General features: G+C 41.8%; 1 protein-coding gene across 8 annotated transcripts in view; it reads right to left on the bottom strand.

The window, feature by feature from the left end:
- ARHGAP40 (Rho GTPase activating protein 40) overlaps positions 1-26,730 on the bottom strand; it is a 73,613-nt gene that overhangs the window by 22,250 nt on the left and 24,633 nt on the right. For 4 of the 8 annotated variants that reach the window (XM_030533700.1, XM_030533703.1, XM_030533702.1 and 1 more), the window contains exons 1-2: positions 21,637-21,817; positions 3,265-3,464 (exon numbers count right to left, since the gene is read on the bottom strand). In XM_030533700.1, coding sequence (XP_030389560.1) covers positions 3,265-3,464; positions 21,637-21,752 — 316 coding nt within the window. In that variant the 5' untranslated portion in view covers positions 21,753-21,817. Of the gene's footprint in view, positions 1-3,264; positions 3,465-12,129; positions 12,196-21,636; positions 21,818-26,730 lie in introns of those variants that run through there. The other 4 variants (XM_030533701.1, XM_030533705.1, XM_030533706.1 and 1 more) reach the window with 3 other exon arrangements.

Here is a 26,730-nt window from a genome sequence, read left to right as displayed (position 1 = left end):
AACTCCTCTCTGCAGCTGGACAGCTCCACTGAGCCATGGGAAGAAAAGGTAGGCCCTGCTACCACCAAGTCCTCTTTGGGGCAGCTAATGCCACATCGTTCCCTATTCAGGCCTAATCTTTATGGGTCCAAAGTGAAGCTCTCAGAAGTCAGGATCCATAAAGTTATCTGCAAAAACTTAACTCTTTCCCCTTCTGCAAATGAATCAAGTCTGAGGACTTGGCATATTTTTCCTGCATAAATTCATTCTGTGAGCAGGTCAGACAGTGCTATGTGAACGAGGCAGCTGTTTGAACTCTGAGGACAAGCATAGTCATGTGTAGCTTCAGCCTTAATACATTGTATGCCATACAACCTCCTCTCTTCCTCAGTTCTGTCTGTGCATACTGCATTTATTCACTACAGGGAGGGTCACAGACATTCTGTACTTATCCATTTACAGACATGGTCGAAAAATCACTATTGAACTGATTAAGACCGAATATTTGTTCATGCTCTTCCTCTGACAGAAACTGATATTTCCTCTCCTGGGACAGCTGCTCAAGCAAACCATGACTGTCAAATCTATTATACCATATGTTTGTTAAATGTTTTTATAGGAAGTACCCCAGCCTTGTGAAGTTAAATTCACCTAACAACTGGATAAAGCTAACACCTCATCACATAGCCTTAAAAAGTAGTATATTGAAGTAAAAGAATCTATATAATGAAGAAAGAGGAGACAGCTCATTATGGAGTCACAGTTGCAAGATATTTTCCACGCTAAACCTTATTTCTTAACTTGGCGAAAATAGAACAAACAAATATCACTTGCTTTGTAGCCTAGATTTGCTATTCTGAGGTTCAGCTTGGTCAGGAAGATTCCCTCCCCCCAGTGAAAAAGATCAATAAAATGAATTGAGGGGAAGGAGAGTTCCCATTTTGTCAGATCACTTTTTCCAGCAAAAATGGCTAACAAAAAAAACACAAAAAAAACCAAACCCTCAGCCTGCTCTATATTAAACCCCCAAACCTATAAACATCTGTGCACATGATTCACGCCACTGAATTCAATGGGAACTCAGGTGTTTGAGGTTACTCATGTATTTGCAGGATTGGAGTCATAATCTAATTAAAGAGCCTTGCACTAGACACCTTATTCTGACAAAAATCCTGACCTCTGAAGTCAGTGGGAGCAAGGCATGCACAAAAGGACCTCCGTTTATTAAATTTTGGTGATGAGGAGAAATGTCAGTGTAATTTTTGCAACTCTGAAAGTTTCTAATTCCAATCATAACAGAAAACAAAAAACTGACACACAGCTAATTAGGTATCTGATTTATGGTCTTCTATTAAACCTATTGGCCTATCTGATGCATCCAAAAGTATCTTGGATATAATTCATCTAAATAATTTCCATTTAATAGCCTTGGGCTAAATTACATTTACCGTTGGCATACAAGGAAGCAAGTATGATTGGTTATTTCTCTGGGAAACTCCAGTGGAAGGAACTGTCCAGTACATAGGTTCATGAAAATCTGGCTTCGGTGATTGAATTTGGAGAATAATTTCAAGGCTGATCCAAGCTACGTAGGTGCTAGACAAAACATTCCCAGGGAGAGAAGGGAAATATGTAACTGAGGGAAACACACGGATCTGGGAATTTAAAGAGAACACTGATCATCATGAACACACCTTTTGAGATGTAATTTAGCCAAAAATAGTAGTAAAAAAGGAACATTACCCAGAATTACCTAAAGAGATTTAGCCCATCCTGCACTGGACTAATATATGTTGTAATCCCAAAAGCTAAGGGAAAATTTCTGACACGTGGGTTTCAAAAAGTTTTAGAGAAGCTGTAAGAGGAGAGGGTTTTCCCTTGCACAGACTCCTTTCTTAGGCATATGGCAAAGTCACTCAGCTTCAAGCTGGGCAGAAGACAAAGAACTTCTGAGATTCAGCAATCTCACAATCTTTGTAACTTCAGTTTAGTGGCAGCCCAGCACTGCTTTCTACAACGCACAAGTTCTTGACCTCTTATTTTATCATATTCTCTCTGGGAAAAAAAAAAACCTGCTACTAAAAATGCCCCTTTAAATCTATATTCTTGTGACTGGACAGCTGGGGCAGTTGCTAGCATTGAAGATCGTGAACCATGAGCACTGGGGAGGCAGCACGATGAGCAGGTTGTGATTTAAATACAATTGCAGAGGCATGGAGAAAGTTGCCATCTTCCTCCCCACACAGTGTCTCAGAAGGACTTATGAGGGGCTTTGGGAGTACCAGGAGAGCCAAATAACCAGAAGGGTCCTGGCCATCTTACATGCATGATGAAATACAAGTGCCCGGCTGACAGTCTGTGGGGGAGTTCTAGGATTAGTTTTTCCAGAGGAGATAGACCACTTCCTCTCAGGAAAAAAAAATCAATCAGGATATTTTTCATTTGCGTCAGCATTTTGGGGAGCTCCTCTTTTGTGCATAGCCCTCAGTTTGTTTCTGTTACAGTTATTTATTGTTTGCTACGCTCCAACAACATGCCCTGCAGTGTATGCTGCCTTAGCAGTGCTTTAAACTACAGTCTGGAATCCAAACTCTTCCTTTGCACTTCATGATGTGCAAAAAACATTCAGTGCTCTCTTTCGCTACACAAAGCTTTGAAGAGCTCATGCTACAATGCCATCTAGTGGGCTGCGCTGACTGCAAGGAGAAACTAGTTCCAAAGAGAATGAAAATAAGAGGTCATTGGGAAATTTGTAGATTTCAAACCCAGAAGGGACTATTAGATCTAGTCCAGGGGTGGGCAAACTACGGCCCGTGGGCCGCGTCCAGCCTATCAGACCTTTTAATCTGAGCCTTGAGCTCCCATCTAATCTTTCATAAAGGACCCCCATCTTGAAGGCACCACTTCCCTTGGTAGTTTATTCCAATGGTTAATCACTCACACTGCTAAAAATTTGTCCTTTAATTCTAAATGAAACCATGCTGCACAATTCCTTTTGCACCCCAGAATCTTTTTGCCTTTCTCCCCATCCAAATAGTTGCCTCTACCCTTTACCCCTCTCCCCCCAAAAAATGTTAATAGGATGATTTTTTTTGTTTTGGGGGGGAATCCAAGTAAAATCAAAAAGTACCTATGTACTTAAATGACTTGGGAGCCTACATCCCATGTTCAAAATGACAAGTACAAAGGTACTTTTCAAAACTTTACCCAGTGAGATTTGGTCCTTGCCAACAACATACATTTTCTTCTCCATTGCTCCTTCCACCCATATTCCCAGTGACTTACCCTCTGGGGTTTTGACATCTGCAAGGTTGCACTCCTCTTGCTCAGCTTCAGTGCTCTGTTTGATGTTCTCCACCTCCAGCCAAAAATTGTCCATTGACAAACTGTCCAAAGAATCTACTCTGGAATTCATGCACTCTGACAATGGGGGCTCCATAGAACTCTTCTGAGGAAACTGGCTCATTTTGCAAGGGCAACTTCTGCTGAGGAGAGGGGAAGGAAATAAATTAAATAAATCAAGATATCTGGGCTCGACTTTCGTGCTCAATGAGAATAAGTCAACACTTCATGATTAAATGACTGCAACAACCAAATAAAGGTAAGTGTGAGACGTCCTATTGTTTTTGTTTAGCGATAATAGGAGGTTGAAGGCTGGAAACAAGCTCATTAGTCTAGTTACATGCAGTATGAAGTGAGTGGCAGTAGTAACAATACAAATTTCCTTGGACTGTCCTTCTGATGACCTAATATAGAACTCCTGTCAGTGTAAGTGAGGAGTAACAAAATCTCATACTAGCTCTGTTCAGCTAAGCTGTAGGCCTCCCTGAAGAAAGCTACAGTCCTGTTGAATGTGGGACTACGTTAGTGCAAACTAGGTACCTTTTAGAACATGCCAGCAGAGTCTACATGGGGCAGTTAGAGTACAGGACTTTAGAGCGCTCTACAAATCACATCCTTCTGGTACACTTAGTCAGCGCCACATGGACAAGCTTTAGGACACCAGTATGGAGACCAGAATTACCCTCCAGCTGTCTGCTGAGGAGCAGATTATTAGGCTTTAAGCAAAAAGATACTTGATGTATTTTGAGAATAGAAAATGCTCTAAGCATAGTCTCAGAAGTGAGGATTTAGGAATTAACACTGCCACAGCACTCAAAGTGAGCAAGAGCAACTTAGATTTTTCACAATAGCTTTGACAGCTTGATAGTTACAGAACCTGCATTCAGCCCCAGTCCCTACACCAGTTGATTGACACTTGCCTGGTTTTCAGAGGTGTTCCCAAACTTCTTGAAGAAAAGAATGATTTTAAATCATTCCAGTCTCAGAATGCAAACCTTTTGTAGTTCAAGCAATATATGCAACGGAGACAACCAAAAAATGAGAGTACCATTCACTTTACCACAAGCTATATAACCTGATCTAGCCCCATGTAACCTACCAACTAGTACAATAACTCCAAACCTCTGTGTTATGTCACGTGACAGAGATTTTGCCATTATCAAACTCTGCATTTCAGAGAGCTGTAACTAGGCTCTGCAGGCAAAAATCAGTGTTGCCAACTCGAGGTTTTATTACAAGTCTTACGTTTGGTCTTCTCCTTGAAGTGACAGCTCTTGCAGTCACGTGATTATGTCAGAAACTCAACTTTCATTTAAAAAAAAAAAAGTCATGGTCAAGGGAAAAACCTAAAAAAGGCTCAAAAACCAAAAGGCAAAAGGAGTCTTTACCCCAATTTTTTTTTAAATCTCTGTGTTTAAGCCAGTCATGATTTCTGGGACTCAACTCATGGATTGTTGTTTGTACAAACATTTGGGACTGGCAATACTGGGAATAGTAAGAGAACCAAAGCAGCTGAGACTTACTGAACAAAGGGTGCACTGCTATAATTCCATGAAAGAGAAGTTCAAGACAGTAAAGCCCTGTTAGACCATCCAGCCATCCCCTGATGAGTGTTTGCTTCCCCTCCCCAGCTGTTGAAAGTTGTGACTGTCAGAGTAATACAAAGTAAGAGATTAGTGTTTGCATGTTTGGCAAGTCCCCTAGAAAGGGGAGAAATGCTCATAAAAGGGATCTGATAACCAGCTCTTAAGAAGAGGAAATGAGCATATTACGGTAGGAGTTGGGGAGATGAAAAAAGAAATATTCTTCCCCATTGACCCAAATTGAGTAGTTTCTGCTTGGTATTCCCCTATCGCAATTCAAATGAAGTAATGGTCACTTGGTCAAACACTTGCATCAGTGAGAAGATACGTTTCTCATTAAACAGTGGTCATTGGCTTCACCAAGGAAGTAATTCTGGAGAAACAAATGACAGCTCACAGCTCTTCAAAGTGAAATCAAATTGGAGTCAGAGGACAGAGAAATATATTTCTGTATACACAACACAGATATTGGATATGTAAATATGCACAAGTAATCATATTTAATATACATACACACACAAACCACATGACTTGATTCTACATTGGATCCTATTACAGAACATAATATAAGGTGTACAAGAGAATCTGGACACTGACTTGAGGACACAACAGCCTTGCTTGCCCTGTGGGGGGACCGTATAAGACATTTATTCACACAATTCTGAATATATGATGCCATGTCTAGAGCCAGCCCCACATTGTTAGTTAATTACACTAACAATCATTCCCACCCCAACCCCAGAAAATTCAGAACATCTGGTGTTTTCTGACCTATTTACACCTGATGAATAACTGATACCACCATTTTCTTCACTGAATTTGGGCCCACAGACATCCATGGGTTCCATTCCACTGACATCACACGTCAAGTTAGGCTGCAAGCTTTCTGGTGCAGGGGCCATCTTTTCATTATGCATTTGTACAGCATTTAGCATAAATGGGACACTGCTCCCTGATTGGGTGCCCTATTTAAAGTATCTCTGTGACCTGTAGTATCTGGTTACCTCACAATCTTTAATGTATTTATTACCTACACCTTGTGAGGTTAGGAATTGCTATCCTTTCCATTTTACTGAAGGAGAACTGGGGCACAGGGAGGCTAAATGATTTGCTCAAGGTCAGGCAAGAAGTCTGCTATGGAGCAGGGACTTGAACCCAAGCCTCTAAAATCTTAGGCTTGCACACTAACCACTGGACCACCCTTCCTCTCACACTACTGTAAGGCAAACAGATTTAAAGACCAATTGTTTCTCTAATCTAAAGACCATGTTTTCTTTTTATTTTCTAAAGAACAAAATTGACTGTTTAAAGCTGCTTTAAATATGTGACTGATGAAGCATGCATCAAGTTAGCTTCAGACTCCAGACATTTATAAGATTATCCCTGTGAGGACAGTGAGCAAGGAACATTCAGTAACCTACACGAGTAACAGCAGTTTAGATTGGAAGTGGAGATTGTATGTTTTAAGCAAAGAGTAGGTGGAATAACCAAGTTCACTCAGACAAACTGTAACCATAAACAAAAAGTTTAAACACTTAAATGATTTTTTAAATTAACTTGACAAAGCAATTGGCTAGAAAAATCAAGTTAGTGAAGTGCAAGTTTACAAAAAATAATAATAATAAAAGATTAAAACCACACACTCATGGCAACCCTTCATCTTGAAAAACAAAGTGCAAGTGCCAAACCAGTTCAGTTGCTGCATGTCATGCTGCAGCATCACAGTAGCTAATAAATCCAATTCTAAAGGGACAGTCATTGCAAGAGATAATGTAGGCAATAAGGTGCAGGGCCAGAAGATAAAGCTGACTCACTACAAGAATTTTCCTTTTTTCAAGTACTTCGCTATCAGGCGCCTTTGTTCCCCCACCTGATTTTGAAATACAACGAGGACAGCAGGTGTGGAAGCTGTTTAACCTTCTCTCATGCCTGCTTAGGTGCTCCAAGTATTGCACCATACAGAAGCATGCTCAAAACAATGTCTGGAAGACCCATATCTTGGTGTTCAAGTGCTTAGTCAGCTGACTGTGGTGGCAGCCTTCTCAGAACTTTATCTAGAGATCAGGTATCCAATGTAACTGACCCTAGACAGCATATCCCCCGCCTTAGTTTCTAAGATGAACTGCCAGCCTTTTTAATCTCCCTCGTAAGAGAGCTGTTGCATACTCCCAATCATTTGTTGCCCTTCTCTGTACTTTTTCCAATTCTAATGTATGGCTTTTTGAGATGAGACAACTAAAATTGCATGCAGTGTTCAAGGTGTGGGCATAAAATGGATTTAAATAGTAGCATTTTGATATTTGCCTTCTTATCTATCCTTTTCCCAAAAGTTCCTACCATTGTTAGCTTTTCTGTCTGCTGCTGCACGTGGAGCAGATGTTTTCAGAGAACTATCCACAATGACTCCAAGATCTATCGTGAGTGGTAATAGCTAATTTAGACCTCATCATCATTTTGTACATATAGCTGGGATTATGGTTTTCCTAAGTGCATTACTTTGCATTTAATCAACCTTGAATTTCATTGCCATTTTCTTGCCCATTTACCCAATTTAGTGAGATCCCTTTGTAACTTTCTGCAGTCAAATTTGGACTTAATTCGAGTGATTTCTATCATTTGCAAACTTTGCCACCTCACTATTCGGTGTTAAAAGTGATCTATCTGAATGCCTTACCAGCAACACTAACGAGAGAAAGTCCTCTGTAATTGTTGCAATCACTCCAATCTCCTTTTATATACTGCATTATGATGTTAGCATCCTTCATGTCTTGTGGTACTCCTCCTTCCCTTCAGCAGGCAAGCAAGGCATTGTGCAAGTCTTCAAGCACAACTTCTCCTCCTTGTTTCAGTACTTCAACTGGAATTCCATTTTTTTCCCTGGTGTCCTTCCCTGATGCTAGGGAGGTGATTACCTTTTCAGCACATTTATAGATGGCTCTGTATTGATCTCTTCAGTAATCTGGATCTAAGGATCTGCTTAGCACTGCTTCAAAAACAATGGTTCGTGCAAGTAGTTTGTAACTGATGCAACACTGGGTGGAGCACTGTTGCCATCATCAATAATGACGTCTCCATTAAGAGATTTGAGTGGGACAGTCTTCTTGGCAGAAGATCTATGCTTTCTGATTCCATCATACATACCTCTTAGATGTTTATTCAAAAAGGAAATCTGCATCTTCTTGCACAGACCAAGACAGTGTGAGGATACTGCAATGCACCCTTGACCACTCTGGGGTTAGCACAGATCTCCAGGATAGAGGTTAATATCATCGATAAAATATGCTCCTCACTTTGCTTCAATAACCGGAAGTATTGTAGGATTAAAGCGATAATGACTAGGCCCAAGGGCTTGAAGGCCATGATGTTTGGAAACCAGCATAGCCGCGGAAGATGCTGGAGGGCAGAGCTGTACTACAGTGCCAATCACCTGACATTTTCCCCACAGCAAATTTGATTCAGGGTTTTCTCCCCTGGTCTTTATTCAGTCAAGAACCAGCTGCAAGGAAGCAGCACCAGCTGGAGTCACTCCTTTGTGGATATTGTTTTTTATTCCTAACCCTAATCCTCCTAAAGAAACTATTCTATAGTGATGTGAGCCATGTCAATCCAGCCTTCTCCATGAAACAAACGAAGGGGGAAAAAGAGGAGACAATTCTTCAGCCATCTCTACAGCCAATTTCTTGTAAGCATCAGGGAGAGGGAAAGACACAGCCTTAAGGATCAGTTCAGAGGGGGCATTTGGCATGAAAGGGGCAACATGAAAAGCCGTGGTAACATCGTTATGGGAAAAACAGACAAAACGATAATTAGGCCACCAACGTTGGTAAAGCTGAATGAGTCATGGTGAGAGATACAATGAGGACACTGCATTTAGCCCATTTCAGCAAGCCATCCATATTCAGCAAAGCATGAATATAAAATGGGACTTAGGCACATGATTTGGCATTCACTTGACATATGCAAGCCACATGAGACTTTACTTACTAATCAACATTCCCACAAATGACATACCAGCACGATTTAACACTTCCATGTTTGTCACCCTGTCTTGCCATCTTATTCGAAGAATTTTACACAAGCATCTGATATGAAAGCTGTTTAGTTTTTTTGGTATGTTTACCATAAATGCCAGATTACAGGATCCCAAAGAGTGCACTGTACTCTGAAGCTCGTGATGGGCCTAGAAAGAGAGGCAGACCGCTGTGGAGATTTGAGGATGCTTGCAAAGATGACATAGTATCCTTTGGAATCTCTGTGGATGATTGGGGAAGGAGTGAAGAATGTCATGCTGGTTGGCAAGGCCAGCTTGTAGATGGAATGAAGCAGACTGGATCAAGCTTCCTGATGACCAGCGTCAGGAGGAGGAAGAATCTGCTGCTCTGATTCAAAGCATTGCTTGTGTCTGAGTGTGCCCTACCAGTGGGGATGTCATCTCACTAACCCTCCCCTATGATGCTCAGGTCAACCCTGGGCCAAGTGTTGTGATAGTAAGAAATTAGAGAGGGGGACAGCAGGCAATCAGATCTGGAATGACATGAATTTTAAAGGCACTCTCTCTCTCAAGAGGCTACGAGGACCAGAAAGAAATGCTTTCTACAGCACCACTGGAAAGAAAAGATTCCCCTCTCTCCAGCAGCACTTATTCCTAAATCTGGTGGCTTGTAAGTGTTCATTTTTAATTAGTAGACACTGACAAACACAAAACAAAGTGCATCGTAAAACACTCACATAACCCAAGCTCTTCTGAACCCAATAAGAAAACGGTGTTGCTGTGTATTCATTTTGTTCTAGCACTGGATCATTCCATCCAGAGAGCTGCTCTCAATGGGTATTAGCTCTTGGACTTCTCCCCACTTGCTCGTGTTCTTTCTGTATTGGGAACTCCTCAGACTGCCTCTCTTTCATCGAGCATATAAAAAGGTTTCCTCCTGTTGGCAGAACTACTTCAAAGGGGACACTTGCTACCAGTTTAAGCCAAAAAAAATAGCATCCACTTAAAACTGTTCCAAACCTAACCAAGGTGGGAACAGGCAGGAGATGGTGACGTCTCCCCCGATATGCAAGAGCAATCACTCATTTAGAAGTCTTTCCCGGACGCGCCAGCCCGGGACTCCTGGCCCCAAGACAACAGGCAAGAGTGCGTTTGAACTAAAACAAAAACTAACATAATGTATTAACCGCCAGGGAGGAGTCAGCAGGGTGCAGTGCTACAAAATCAGGTTTTAAGAAACACCACATTTGGTGGGAATAAGAACCAGTCTTGAGAGGGGAAGGAGGTCGATTGTCATTAGTTGGATAGGCTATTAATTTAGAGGAAACAATTGAAGCTTCTCTCTTGTTGGCCTTAAATTTATTTCTCAAGGTCGGAAAAAACCTCTAAAAAACAAACAAACAATCAGCTGGCACAGGAGCGCAGGATTAAAGGAAACGTAGGAGGCCCGTGCAGTGGGAAACTAAGTCCTCTTTAATTTGCTTCCAAGTTTCAGCCTGGAACCATGAGTACAAATCCTAATGAAGAGGCGTACAAGTGAGTTCTGAAACAGGGCTGCACATAGAACAGATCAGCTGATAGGGGCTCACAACAGGATAGATTCTCCTTTGCATTTGGATCCCTTTGCTCTGCGACCTGAGCTACACGAAAGGGCTGAAAAGTAGCTAGGTCTGGCCAGCTAAGCAGTCCCCTCATTATAGGGGAACTGTAAGCCATTACAGAGCCTGGATACACACCTCCATGCCATGACCAGCATAGAATATGGTTAGCAGGGAAAGGCTGCAGCCAGAGTATAATGCATAGACAGCATTCAGTGGTCATATGGCCCCTCCATACCATAGCCACCTAACTTAAGAACATCATCTAAGTTGGTCTACCCTACACTGGAGTTCAGTATGGCACAGATCCATCCCAGACACTTCCCCCTTCTCAGTGAGATAGGAAGCTTAGTGAAGCAAAGATTCTTGGCCAGCATGTTTAAATAGTCCACTTTAAGCAATCTGGTTTATTCACATGTATATTCATAGATTTTAAGACCAGAAGAGGCCACTGTGATCCCACAGTCTGACCTCCTGCATAATACTGGCCCTAGAATTTCACTTAAGAGATTCCTGTACCCTGCACCCTAAAGAGAATCTCTTACAGCTCTCTGTCGATACAGCGAAGATACACTCAAGAACCAACAAAGGTAGTTCATTTGAGAAGCTGAAGGGGATCCTGAAGGAAATTAAGTTGTTTCATTTGATTCAGAAATTTTTAAATGTTTTTGGAAAAAAAATATACAGATTTTTGATAAATTAAAAATAAAAGATTTTCAATGCACAAAAGGTCACTTGGATTTACAACATTGATCTGGCTGCCAGCTACCCAATGCTTAGATTAAACTATCAGTGTCCTGGCAAAAGTATAAGTCTTTAAAAAAACAGGTTTCATTGTCCGTTGTAAACAACAAGTTCAGTTGATTTAAAGCACTGTCCTCAATTAATGCTACCAATTGTCTCTGAGGTTTGACAGCATGACAATATAACTTACCCCTTTAGAGAGGCTGATAGCCCAATAACAAGGTTGGTGCAATTGTTAGGTCCATAACCTAGTTGTAGTCCAGGCCATATTACTTCTCAACTGTATCTCAGATGAGGTACCTCAAACCCGGACAACATTTGCATATGCAAACAAGATAGAGTGACCGGACACCAAGTGTGAAAAATCAGGACAGTGAGGGAAATAGTTCCCTATATAAGACAACGCCCCTATCATCAGGATATCTGGCCACCTTAAAACAAGAGCTTGTGTATGCAAATTACTATGCCTTGAGTGTACCCTATTTCTGAAACAGTGTTCGACAGCCACCTGCTAACCAGTATTTTATACACGGATACAAAATAAAATCAGATGTTCTTCAATTGATTCATTTTCCTACTTGCTTTTAAAACAAATCTAACTCAAATCTCCCATACCAACACAATAGGCATCAACACTAAAACAGAGCAAGTTACGTTCCTCTCGATTTAGACTGTTGGAGCGAAGGAAGAAGAAACAGCCTCCTTGCTAACGTAACTACTGTTCCTACAGTGTTTGAAGGAAAAAGGGAGAAAGAACAGCAAGAAGGAAAGGAAAAAACACCATTTGTGACAGGATCACCTTGTACAAGATGGATTCCTGCCAAGGCTATTTTAACTTAGCTTAACAAACGGAAGGCTAAGGGGTGATTGATTACAGCCTATACATACTTACGTGGGGAGCAGATACTTGACAAAGAGCTCTCTAGTCTAGCAGAGAATGGTATAACATGATCCAATGGCTGGAAGTTCAAGCTAGACAAATTCAGACAGGAAATAAGGTGTTAAAATTAACAGTAAAGGTAATTAACTATAGTGACAATTTACCAAGGGGTGTAATGGATTCTCTATCACTGGCAATTTTTAAATCAACATTGGATGTTTTTCTAAAACATCTGCTCTAGGAATTATTTTTTGGGAGTTCTCCGGCCTGCGTTATATAAGAAGTCAGACTAGATCACAGTGGTCCCCTTTCTGACTTTTGAATCTATGAATAAAATCCAATCAGTGGTTAACAAGTTCACACTGCACTATCATACAAGAGAGAAACACAAAAATCTCATTCCAGAGACTAAATTGCTGGAAAGCAGAAAGAGGGTCTTCAAAAGTAGCTGGAACCCGTCTATTTCTCGGGGCTGTCTCAGCTGATACGTCTTAGAGTACTTCACTTTTTTTGTATGAAGGGTCATTGTAGCCAACTTGGTCCAGGATATTAGAGACACTAGGCGGATGAGGTAATATCTTTTATTGGACCAACTTCTATTGGTAAAAGAATTGGGTACCTCACCCACCTTGCTTTTTTTTTTTTTTGCACATACGCTCATGTTGCCCTGCTTTATATTTTCCAAATACTTTCTAGATAAAAATGACATCTTTGTACTGATAGCCTTTACCCTGAACAATGATTTTTTTTAAATTTACCATGGGCCTTGTCAAAGTTCAACTTCTCCAAGCGTATGTCTACACAGCAAGTAGACCCCACCCAACATGGGCTCACGGGACCTAGGCTGTGGGGCGGCTTCATTGCTGTGTAGACTTCTGGAATCAGGCTGGAGCCTGGTTGGGACTCTCTCACCTCACAGGGTCGTAGAGCCTGGGCTCCAGCCCAATCCCAGAAGTCTACACAGCAATGAAACAACCCAGCAGCCCTGATCTTTTTATTTACTTTAGTGGGAATTGGACTGACTTGGTCCTGGAGATTGTTTCGTGAAGACAGTAATAGCAATAGTAGTAAAAGTTGCAACCACTGCATCCCTCTGAGAATAGGAATAGGTATTGGTAACAACTTCCATTTAAAATTGATAGCAGAACAAAGAATAGGACACAGCATTAAGAAAGTTTGTAGGCGATTTTTCCCACTACAGACCACTCTATATACACAGAATCCTGAATTAATGGCGGCATCTCAGTCTTTCATTGCAGTTTTTTGGGTGCAAGGCTAGCACTTTACACCACATCACTAATGAGTCTGGCCTTAATGCCTGTATAATCAGCTCAGAGGGGATCAACCCAGCGCAAGATTGAGCCTTCAAAGCCATAGCTGGCGTAGGGGCATCCATACTGCCCTTCCTCTACTGCTGGCATTTCAAGGAAAAGGGGCAGGGTCAAGATTCCTCTAGTCTAGGCCAGAGGTGGGCAAATTACAGCCCATGGGCCACATCCAGCCTGTGGGACCATCCTGCCCGGCCTCTGAGCTCCTGGCCTGGTAGGCTAGACAGCCCCTGGCCCCTTCCCTGCTGTTCCCCCTCCCCCTCAGCTCGCTCCGCTGCCAGCGCAATTCTCTGGGTGGTGGGGCTGTGAGCTCCTGGGACAGTGCAGCTACAGAGTCCGGCCTGACCTGGTGCTCTGAGGGCCCGGCTCCAGTTGGGCAGTGCGGCTGTAGTGCTGCCAAATACTGGTGCTCCAGGTAATGCAGTAAGGGGGCAGGGAGCAGGGGAGGTTGAATAGAGGGCAGTTTGGGGTAGTGGTCAGGGAGCAGGGGTGTGGATAGGGGTCAGAACAGTCAGGGGGGAACAGGGGGTTGAATGGGGGCAGGGGTCCAGGGGCACTCAGAAAGGGGGGGGTTGGATGGGGCAGCAAGGGGCAGTCAGGGGCCAGGGAAAAGGGACGTATGGATGGGGCAAGGGTTCCAGGGGGTCAGTCAGGAATGAGCATGGGGGTTGGATGGGGCCGCGAGGGACAGAGGTCCATCAGAAATGAGAAAAAGGGGTTTGATGGGGCAGCAGGGAGCAGTCAGCTATGGGGGTCCAGGGAGTCATCAGGGACAGAAGTCCCCAGGAGGGGCAGAGAGGAGGTGGGGACCAGGCCATGACCCCCTCCCCTAACCAGCCCTCCATACAATTTCCTGAAAACTCGATGTGGCCCTCAGGCCAAAAAGTTTGCCACCCCTGCCTCTGGCTATGCTGATCCTCTACTTGCGGTTTGAAGCCAGTGAAAGTTAGAGCTGCCTCCAGACTCTCTAACTCAGCACAGTGCGATCAGCTCTGCAGAAAAGAGGCACCAGTGCAGAGCAGTACAAAAGCTGAGCTTTAAGCCAGCTTTGCACCTACCTCCCCCGACATGCTACATGCAGGTGATCCACAGCCCAGGGGAGCTCAGCATTCATGCTTCTGTCAAAATACTTTTTATCAAGATGCTTGGCCATAAGATGTAGACTTGCCACTCTCAGGCACTAGAACAGTAGCTAGATTTTATTACCACCATCTGCCTTATGGATTATAGTTTGTGCTAAGAGACATGACAGTGCTTCCAGCATTGGCCTCCTCTACATTGGGAACAGCTCTGGAGCTGGCATTCTCTGCTTCAGCTGCCTTCATCCTGATGTCAAGTACATTTTTCATTGTGGCAGCATGTTTGCAGCCCACTGATGATCCCTCATCACAACAGAAATAAGAGTGCAATGCTCGCTGACTGCCTCCATCTGTCAGCTGAATATAGTATTGTGCGGTACTTGTAAAGCAGTTTCTTCATTTGCACACAGAGCCTCCTTAGACAATAAGTGTTCCACAGGCTTGGCATACCTAGCACGTGCACTGACTCATCTGTGCAATTCTCCCCTGCTCTGGCTGAGTCTTCTCCAGGAAAAGGAGAGCATGCTCCAACTGCTGGTCTCTTACTCCACAACCCTGCCCAGAGCAGGGAGAGAACATAGGGCAAGGTAGTAATTTTGCCACTGTCTACATGAGGTGGTGAACTATGAGGCCTAAGAGCTAAATTTGCCTATAAGCGCATCCTCAGATCAACTTGTACTGCTGCATTCCAAGCAACAAAAAATGCTTTCTGTTCCAGATCTAATCCGCTCCAATTTCTATTTCCATTTCAGCCATGCCAATGAAAGAGCAAGTCAAAGTTTCATGCTAAATTACCTGAGCCCTGGGAAACTGCACCTCAGTCCTCTCCTTTCTGGGCTACATCCCAAGAAAGCTACCATTACACACCCAGGGTGTGGTGGTGCAGAAAGGAAATAACCAAATTAGAGGTGAAGGAAACAGGAGATATGCACATCACTATTAAATAAAACTACCTTAAGCATAAATCGATACACAAGAAAAAAATCAATACGCAAGAAAAAAAATCAAGACCGTTTTGCATTTAAAAGTGATTTGTTAAACAAAAGGAAGTATGATTGTAGTTAGCAAAGTGAACTGATTGTTTCTGGCCACTATAGCCTTCAAGATTTCAGTAGATTTCATATGCTCATGCCTATTTTTTATTCACAGATTGCATTAGAAAAAACAAACTTTCCTGCTTTCTCAACTCTCAATTGGATTTAACTAGTTGAATAAACTGGAATGAAGAAAATGTTCTCTCTACCACCAAAAGGGGTTACTGCTGTCAAACGCTGGCACACTCAATCTCTTCCATCAGTTCACTGTTTTGACTTTGTTTAAAATATGGCAACAAACATGTACTGCTTGATATTATTTTCTGAATTTAATTGAAATTATTTTAATAATTATAATTTTTGGACTTAACATAAGTTAATTTCAAACTTAATTTTAAATAACTAAATGCAGGTTTGCTTAAACTAAGACTAATTAAATAATTGATTTTTTAAAAATCAATTTATTCACTATGCAACCACACAAGCAACTATGATTTATTCACCATCCTACCCACAAGTGGGAGTAATGATGATCTACTTCACATCACACATAAGGTAAATAAGGTAACTGGGGGACAGCATTTCAGTCATTTGGCAAAAGCCAGAGAATCAAGATATCCTAACTCTCAGACTTCCGCTCCAACCTGTGAACCTCTGTGTAGAGTAAGTGAGCTTGCTTCTATTCCATCTCTGCTGTGCAACCTTGAGCAAAACACTTAACCTCTGTGTACTTCAGCCTTCCCATGTGTACAGGGACAAGTTATCTGTCTCTGTGGGGAAACCAGTCTGTGTGTTAAAATGCTTTGAGATCCTCAGGCAAAGAGTGCTAGGAGGGTACGCCAAGGATAATTTTCTGTTTGGGCCTTTGTTTATTAAAGAAAGGCCCTCCTTGAAATTACAAAGATACATATCACATGTGGTTAGTGCGTTTCTAATTTGCCTTACAACTACTCCAGAGCTGAACACCTACTTAATCGGTGTAGTAATTACTATGAAATAACTCACCAGCGCCAGTCATTTCCTGTTGCAACCCATTCTAGAAGCTGGCCAATTTCACTGTGCATTAAACCAGACAGAATAGATAAGCATAGTTTACTGCTCAGGAATGCTGGGAAACAATTGGCAAGAGGTTAAAAGGAAGGTACATGAATTAACTACTGACCAACAGCATTTAAAAAAAAAAATCATCGAAAAAAGGACCACAGAAGGATACACTGAAGGATCAAGTTAAGCTTCATGCTTAAGAGATTTAGGGACAGTGGAAAACAGCAAGGGCAGAAACATAAGCTCCTTACTTGGATTGCTCAGGTTATGTCTACACTTAAATAGAGTGGCACAGCTGCACCACTGTAGTGCTTCAGTGTAGACATTCACTATAGTGACAGGAGGGATCCTCCAGTTGCTGTAGTTCAGTAGTTCCCAAACGGGGGTTCACGAAATGTTACAGGGGGTTCTCAGGAAAAAATTCCTTAATGGTGGACAGAGCTGTCCCTAGGGACCCCAGGCAGCACGGGGCCAGCAGCCCAGAGCCCTTGAACTTGGAGAGCTACGCATTTCAAAGCGAGCAGATCTATCACACTGAGGAGATTTAAACTTCAAGACTCCTTATAAGAACTGGAAAGGGAGGTGGATATTTTTTGCTGTTTTTAAAATTAATTAGGCAGCTACTATTGTTTTTAAAATTATTATGAAGAACAAGTTTAAGCTTTGTTGTAACGTGTGTTGTTTGCCTGGACTGCTCAAGACCTGAATGCTTGTGTAGGAGGAACTCTTTGAGTTGGCGTCTTAAATACCTTCATGCTGTTTCACATCTGATACTCCTTGATGAAACATAGGAGCTTTGTCTTATAATAGGCTTATTCAAAGCGATACAAGCGACGAAAGTGACATCTTGTAAGAGTGTTGCCGTTTTCATAATGTAATAAAGTTACTGTAACGATAAATAATAAATAGTGTGTAATAAGCATATCATAAAAACAAATTTTAGATGTCCAAGATCACTGCTTTTATGAATTATACGCATGTAGAGGAGAAAATCCCTGGAAATATTCATATTTAGGAGGGGGCTCGTGAGACTTGACATTTTCGAGAAAAGGGTTCACAGATGGTTAAAGTTTGGGATTAACTACAACAGTGATTCCATCTCCCTGAGAGGCAGTAGCTAGATCAACAGAAGAATTCTTCGAGCACGCTCCACATTGTGGGGTTAGGTTGGTTTAACTACATGGCTCAAGGGTGTGCATTTTTTACCCAGAGGAACATAGCTGGGTTGATTTCACTTTTTCAGAGGCATATGCTGAAATAGTAAAAAATGTTAATTTTGCACAGAGATAGAAGATTCCACAGCTTGGTAACTGTTCTCAGACATTTAGCAAAAGCAACTGCCAAGGACAGGTTAACCTCACTATGGTTCATGATGCATGAACAGTTCCTGTGTGCAGGTTGGTCATCTCACGGAATGTCACTAAGCAAGTTCTAGAGCTAAGAGAATGCAAAGCAGCTGGCTTCCAGCACGCAGAATAGGGAACTCACCAATACTCACACATGGCCTTTGTCTGACAGATTTAAATAGAAGGGTTAGAAGTAATAGGAGGAGGTGCACTAAGGGAAGGAAAGCTGGATCAATAGCTCTTTTCCAAGATTGCTTGAGAGGAATGGTAACAAGGATACAGGGCCGTCCTTAGGCATAGGCAACATAGGCAGCTGCGTAGGGCGCCTGAAAATTTGGGGCACCACTAAGTCTTAGTGTCCACCCTCTTGTTTTCCTATCCCTGTTCTGACCCTTCATGCAGGCTCCCACAGATGGCTGCTCTAGCCTGGTGAGTCTTCCTTGGGAGGGAATCTAGTAGTTAAAAGTGAAAAAACCTCCAGCCTGCCATATCTATTAGCACAACATTGAAACTGTTAAAGAGACATTCAACATTTAACAGGCATTTGCCAACCACAAGGTATATACTGACAGGTTTCAGAGTGGTAGTCCTGTTAGTCTGTATCAGCAAAAACAAGGACGAGTCCTTGTGTCACCTCAAAGACTAACAAATTATTTGGGCATAAGCTTTTTTGGACTAGAACCCATTTCATCCAATGTCCATGAAAGCTTATACCCAAATAAATTTTTATACTGTCAGTTTCTGACTATACTGACAAAAGTAGTTGTGCATTAATGTAATATTTACACAGAACATGTCAGTCTACAGGACCTTAGTTTAAAATTTGCTTTAAAAATATTTCATTAGTGAGCTGGTGAAGATTATAAAGTCACATTTCTAAAAAATGCTTGCATAGAGTTTTAGATGCACAATCATCTTTAGCCTTAAATGCGTGGATCTTCAGACATACAGTTTTTTAAATAAATCCTTCAAAAGACCTCCCTTATCTAAAATACACATTTTAAATTACTATAGTTAAAAAAAAAGTGCTTCCAAGTCTTCCTGTCCTTTCTGTCCATCCCTTCACCACCTCTCTCCCCACTCCCCACTGAAGAGAGCCCTTAAAGGGACAACAGTCCTTCCCTTCCAGATAGCTGGACAAAGAGTTTCCCTTTCTTTACTTCTGACTATCCGACGAACTAGTTTTAAAAGAACCCTCCAGCAAAATCAGTACCTTAGTAAGACAAAATCCTTGTTATACCTAAAATCTTTGGAAACATATTTTTTTAAAGTTGGTGAAATTTCATAACCATGTCTCTTGTTATGGAGATCACACAAAGTAAATTACTGTTCCCTTTTTCTAAAAGCAATGAACATTGTTATGAACACACTAAACCTCTCTGATTAATTTAAAAGAATGTCTTTGTTTCAGTGAGTTAAATATGTAATAATCTGGAATGCTGGTTTAAGATTTGAGTACATTTAAAATATAAATTCAACTTAGAAATGCTGAATAAGAAAATGTAAAACAGAGAAGAGCTGCATCATGTATTCCATTACATGTAATGTGTCTTCAGCAGGACAGCTGACTCACCCTTACTATGAAGTTTTTGCAAATAAATCTGACAAACTTCAGGGCATATCAAAAAACCTGTGACTGACATTTTTTATTCCCAAATTTTAGTGCTTTTAATTAGGTACTTTCTTCATGTCCATTCTGCATGAGGGAGAGGGCATGGAAGTCTCTGCGGGGAACTGTGACTCTCCGCCACCATGAGGCAGGCCAGGCATCTCATTATCCTTTGCTGTCAAGTCCCTCCTCCCCCTCCCCCACCAGGCTGTGAGCTTGGGCTGCCATCCGGCACAGGGGCACCAGTTTAATAATACTGCCTAGGGCCCCATAAATCCTAAGGACGGCCCTGCAAGGATACCATTACAGAGGGTCCCGGGTATATGTTGGGGTTGTGTTCCTGAAAAGGGCAACAGATACTGAAACGACAGATACCAGGGAATTTTTCCCCATAAGAAATAATTGCCCACCCTGCCGCCTCCTGCCCCCATAGCCCCCCACCCTGCCTTGTTCCACCCCATCCTCCGAGCATGCCCCATCCCCACTCCTTCCCCTCCCTCCCAGCGCCTCCTGAACACCAGGGGAAGCATTCAAAGAAAAGCCACACAAAAGGCAAAGCAACGGACATGAGGATCAGAACCGATACAAACGGGAACATGTTCCCCTATTGATGAGCGATGGATAGGTGAAACAACAGATAAGGGGGAGACATATACCACGGACCCCCCGTACTGGGTAAAATGATTGTCATTAAGATATCTATCCAATACACGTTGCATAGTTACCACTGCAGGAACAATGGATAATTAAAAACAATTAATATGAACACTGGGATTTTCGGCACATCATTTCACAAACATCACTTCACTCTACAGCAATCAAATTCTATGTCTATAAGACTACTGTAGAGAGATTAGTTATACAAGAGTTAAGTAGTTTACATGATGGCTGGACCTGACAGTGTTTCTAACACCTGGCATTCTGCTTTCAACCTATTGTATGGATTTAATGAGAACTACTTCTACTCCAGCACCTTCAGATTGAGCAATACAAGTATTATGTTGGCAGTCTGGAGAATTAAGAACAGGTGGCTAAGTGGTTTTTCAAAAATACCAAGAGTTCAAAATATTCAATAGCCAATTGTCTTAAAAGAAGCTCCTCAACTGTCGCAAAGAGATACTGCTGAGCTGACTTGGAATCTAGTTCATTTTTTAAAAATGTGGAAACTAAAGTAGTAACCCCCCAACCATTTTTACAAACTTGTTTTTTGTTTTCCTCCTTTGTTGCTATGTGAAGGACTCAGAAAGACAGATTATACAGCAAAACAGACCACACAAAGTACTGTGAACTTCAAAAGTAAACAAACTGAAAACAGAGAAACATCCATCTGAAAGGGTTTACAGGAAAATGTGATAATCTACCCTGCTCATTCTAACAATAAAACATTTTCAAACAGAAGCATGATTTTTACATAGAAGATCCCTTTCCAGCTGGTGTATAGTCCAGCTACAAAGTGGTAAGCTAGCTAACTAGCTGAATCCAGTAAAAGATGCTCTGATATGATGCAGCAGATCAAAACAAGAGTAACTCTGTCAAACATAAAACAGTAATAAATTATGTTCTAAACTAGTGCAACAGACTCACTGACTAATACACACACTACACATTGTACAAAAACACACCATTCCCGTCTCCTGTGTTCAGTTTCACTGACAAGTGATTACAAATGCCATTTTATTTCTGAATCTTGGATAAGGCAGTTTTCAAAGGCTGTAAGTTAGCCCGCTGTGATGCTTCCCACTCCCTGCTCCTCATCCCCGTCTTTTATAAAGTTTGCATTGATTCTGAAGGTTTATTCTGTTTCATACAAGAACTCACAGCCAAGAAGCGTACTTATGTGACACTGATTTAAATTAAAATGCTATATGAGAATTTGTGGAAGAAGATCAAGATGGCCAAAGTGTGTTTTTAAAGGAGTTCTTAACTACTCTTGTTTATATTCCCCATTAGGGTTTCACTTTGTTTCCACTCATTTGTATATTCTACTGGGGTGCAATATTGTTCTACCTCTACATCCTGCTTTCTGAACAAAACTGAAATGCACAATAAAAAAGAAACTCAAATGTGAGCACTCCATACCTGCAAATGCCAGAGACCTGCGAATGGGAAGAAGGCTGGATGGAATGGAATACAATTTGAGGTCTGGGGATCCGAGTTCTGGCAAACCCAGAACCAGGCTTTCCAAGTTTATCCATGGTCTTGGTTACAAGAGGAATCAATGTTTGCTTTCTTTCAGCAGCAGCTGCAATCCATCAGTGTGCCTTTGACAGTCACAGAGCAAGGGAGTTGCTGTTATTCCTTGTGTTACATCTGCAGCTGATTGCAAAGAAAGCAAAACCACAGCACCACCTACTCATGCTGCAGAAACTCTGCTAATTGGATGGTAATTCCCTCCTCCTCCTCTTATCCACCCAGCCAGACTGATGTAATAAAATCATAGTAAACATACCTGTGACTTTAAATATACAGCTATGCAGCCCGTCCAAGAGCTATAATCATCTGTCCTATGCTGGGAATGCAATACATACCTGAAGGACATAGTGAAACCAACTTTTAGCATTTGAAAATTGTGTTGCTATGTATTTAGATCTAGAGAAATTGTTCTTTCTACCATTTTCCACACAACTGATGCAAATCAGATAGGGAACATGCCCAAACCTGGGCTGGTTAAATGATAACTAAAATCTCAACCATGTGAAAAGTAACTCCCATGAGTGACATAAGTAGCAGTGAACAATCAATCCATTTGAACTGTACCAAGGGTCCCCACAGACTGGAATATATTAGCGTTTCAGTAACCCCAATGAAAATGTCATCTGACCTTTGGTAGATATAATTCATTAACAAGTGCACAAACTGAAGGCCAAGAACTCTTGGAGAAGAGGAGAAAGACAGTAATATGGCTGTTCTGAACCTATTTCCTGATGAGTTCGGAGCATAAAGAGCAGTGTTAACTGCATTACAGTAGTACCAACAACAACATGCAACGAAACATTTGGCAAGATGCAAATCCCAGGCCCAAAACTCATTTAAGACAAGCAATATATGACGGGAGAGAGGGAAAGGATAAAGCAGTCATATTCCCTCATTAGCTTTCTTCTTTCCACCTTCCATCCTCAATTGTTCTGAGATTTTTCCTGGTTGATTTTCAATGTTTGTTTTCTGCTCCTTGTCTTTTCACTAACATTGAGTTACCAAAATCACTGCAAATCTTATAGAAAAATAAAATCACATTTGAAATTTACTCAGTGAAGCCATGTGAGGCTTGTCAAATACTAACAGACCTTTCTGATGTTCCTAGCACTAACTATGGGTCATTCTCCTTATTATTGGGTCAAGAGAAAGGGCACCACCAATGGAATTTCCTCAGAAGGACTCAATATTTAAAACAAGAGTGTGCTAAGGCCATCTCATTTATGGATTCCTTCTACTTATTAACACAGCCACTATTCCAACCTGTGTACTTGTAACTACAGACCCTATGTGGGTGATTCCTAACTACTGGATCTCCATAAATTTAGATCTAGTGGCCAGTCTGCACTAGTTGATTCACTGCAGGCAAATATGGCCCATAGCAGCAACACGTGGCACTCTGCCCACTTTGCCGTCCCTCCAGAGGGCTAACTTAGCCCCATGCCTCACTCAGTTCCTATGTGCAGATTCCCTGCACCTGGGTGAATTTCACCCCAGCCCAATTGTAGAATTCAGTAAGTCTGTTGCTTTGGCATTAATACTAGCTAGGAGGGGAACATTTCTAGTTGTCCTAAAAGTATAAAAGTTGCTCTCACTTCTGTCCTGTTGAAGAATTTGTCCTTCTGATATTCTTGGAGCTTGACAGAATGAATGTTAGTTGTTTATTAGATATTATTTTTATGAGTAAGAATAAAGTAGCTGAGCCCAAAGCTGGAGCACTCTCACATCTGTAATATATGCTGAGAGATGTCAACTTACTTGCTCAATTAGAGCCTGATCCAATGCCCAGTGAAGTTCCCCCTATCACAGAAAACAGTCACTGATTTCTATTTACCAAATAAAGGCTGCACACACTGCATTCTACACAAAGTTCTTTCAGCTTCTTACACCGAAGCACACACCACTCCTCCCAGGACTTCCCTCCCACACATTCACAGATTTGTTTCATAACTAAAATTAAAAAAAAATAAATCAATAAACTTCTATTTTAATTTTGCAGTGATTCCACACAAGGAACGGTCAGCTGAAGAGAGAGGAAAGTCTTCATGAACTACATAAGACCACTCAAATGAAGAGCAGTTATGTAAGATAGTAACATCTTACTCAATAGATCTGAGTGCAGACACAAAGGGAGCAGATTTGCTTACAGCAGTGATTTTCACTAATTTTTGTCTTGTTAGTGTGAGGTGACCTGCTTTCCTATAGGACAGGCAATAGGGCTGTGCCCCTTTGAGTTGTGTTTTGTCTCACAACTCCTGTTTGACTTGTTTATTCACAGGAAAGACTAGTCCCCAAAACATTTCAACTGATCACAAAGCACTCAAAAAAGGGGTTAAATCTGAACATAAAACATCTTCAAGTTTGTTTTTAAAAGGATCCCTCCCCCCACCTTTTTGCAGATTAAGGGTTTTCCTCAAACATGCAAGACAGACAGGAGAATGTTTTCAAACGCTGCTGAGCATGTGAAAATGGGAGGGTATAATAAAAGCCTAGGTGCCATCTTAACTATGGCTTTCACAACAGTAAAAGATAAATTACACATAGTACTATCAAATTAAAACCAATAGGCCAACCACCAAAATCACAGATCTAGCTAACCCACAAAAGCCAGGGAAAGGAATTCAATTCTCCACTTGAACCCAAATACTACACGAGATGCTATTACAAAACATATACTCCTGCAAAGCGAGAACAATTTGTAATCAATGGGCCAGATCTTCAGTGGATGTCAACTGGCATCACTCCCTGAGTTGCTCCACTGACTTCAATGATCTGTCCCACGAGAGGCCTCATGCCAAGTGCATGGTGCTCTGACACAGGCTGTAAAATTCACAGCCTTTTCTTTGCCTTTTAGAATATCCCTCCACAGCTCCCCCTTAAAATTCCTATGAAAGACAACAAGTGCACATAACTACCATTGCTGAAAGAACAGAGGGCACGTCACACCCCACAGATGCCTTCTCTCAGCACTTGTAGGCAGCCTCAACGTGTCTTGCCTTTGCCAAACAGGTTTTCCAATAATACAGGTTGTCTGCAGGATATCCAATACAAACTAGCGTCACAATCCTGGGTTTTTAAACGGACTGTGACTATACAAGATGATAGTTCAACCAGGTAAATTACAAAATGGAAGAGTTTAGAGTACATACGATGTACTGAAACAGAAACATGTTTCAGTTTGGTTATATAACTTAATTCCTGGGAGCAGAGCAGCTTGTGCACAACATTTCAAAACTGAGTTTAACAACAGGGGAACATGTATGCACCTCAGAGTTGCTCCATATCTTGTATGGGGCTAACTGGGAGAAAGTGTTCAGCCTATCCTGTATTCATTCCTTTCTGCATTAAAGTTGGTGACTTGCTGGCATCTGAGGGGGATAATTCATGTGAAATGCTTTCCAAAAAAAAGTCACACCGCCTGCTGAGCTTGTGCTCTGGGTGCAGCTCCACTGTTCTGATTCTGATCTCACACCACTGAGAATCAGGAATCTCTCCAGTGAAGTCAGGGGGATTACATGGGTATAAAGCCAAATTGGGTTCAGAACCAGGCCCCTCACGTGCATCTTCAGTCATGCATCTTGTAGACGGAAAAAAAGATGAAGCCAAAAGGAAAAAACAAAGGATTCATTTCTGGCTTCTGAGAGCATTTGAATGGGTCATATGTGCAGCCCAGCACTGGGATTCTGCTGTTAACAATATAGGTGACTCCAGCTTCAAAACATGGAGTAGCTGCTTAGTGGCTTGCTAATGCTGCACAAAATGTTTTCAGACGAATTGGCCAATACCAGTAAACCCTGATTTCACTAAGGGAGTGGGGGGGGGGGGCACAGTGTGTGTAAAGGGCACAATAAGAGGGTTCAGATAACCAGGAGGTTCAAGCAGACTGCACATGCCCCACAGGGCTGAAGCCTCCGGGTAAGCTTATGTGCAACCCCCAAGATCTCTGTGGCTACATTCCTCGGACAGTTTTGCTCCTACAGGATGAGCTCTGCAAGAACAGTTTCAGATGGTCCAACACCTTTCTGGGTACGTGGTGTTAGCCTGCACCCACACTGCTGATTAGTCATGTTAGAAGCTGACGGGCTGCACTAACTTGAGCGGTAGCCTATACCACTATTTGGGACAGCCAACTTGAGTCAAAAACCACCACCATATTTCAGTTAAGAGTATGCGTGGACATGGGACTCAAGTTAAGGGCACCACTCCAGTTAACTTGGCAGTGAAGACAAGCCATTAGAAGCAACAGCAGATATTGTAGAGCACCTTTTAACCATTCAGACTTCATATATGCTCCCAAGTGAAAGACAGTGTTTACCTGGAGCGAAGGGTGAAAGTCTGTCACGTTATCTGAAATCCCATAAGAGAATGAGGTCCTTTGCTCAAAAAAGCATGAAAGTTAGAAAGCCTGGAAATTCCAAGCTAAGGCTCCTATTTACATTTTACAGAGTGCCCATTAACACACACTAGGGACTTAACATTTTCGTAAGTCAAAGTAATTTTAGCTCTTCCCCTTGCTCCTCATCAGAGATCAGGAGAAACCTCAAGCTACACTATCTATCCATCTACACATCCTTATTAAGATTAAGAAGTAATTATAGTTTTTGTAGTCCCTAATGAGATGAGCCTGTGTGATGGATAGATAAGATTATCCGAGTCTCTGCTTGTTCTCAGAGTGATGCTACAGATAGAGACCTGCACAGATACAAAATTTGTACCTGCATCCAATCCACAATCTGCAAACATGCAGATGAGGATATCCGCAGATATCCGCAGATTTGCAGGGCTCTAGATACAGAGGCATAGTTGTGATTTGGGGTAGTGTAAAGTAACAGTGAGGTTTATTTATTGGTAACCAACCAGCAGCAGTAAAGCAGCTACAGAGATATTTTTGGACCCAACAGAGCTCCCAGGTTTGTGGTTCTATAGCACCTCCAAGAGTCAGGATCTTGGTTTTACTTTTTATCTGGAAAATGGCACCTC

This window comes from Gopherus evgoodei, chromosome 14 (genome assembly GCF_007399415.2).
Source record: "Gopherus evgoodei ecotype Sinaloan lineage chromosome 14, rGopEvg1_v1.p, whole genome shotgun sequence".
Lineage (NCBI taxonomy): Eukaryota > Metazoa > Chordata > Testudines > Testudinidae > Gopherus > Gopherus evgoodei.
Note: the sequence above shows the minus strand (reverse complement) of the source record. Positions and strands in the feature narration are given on the sequence as shown.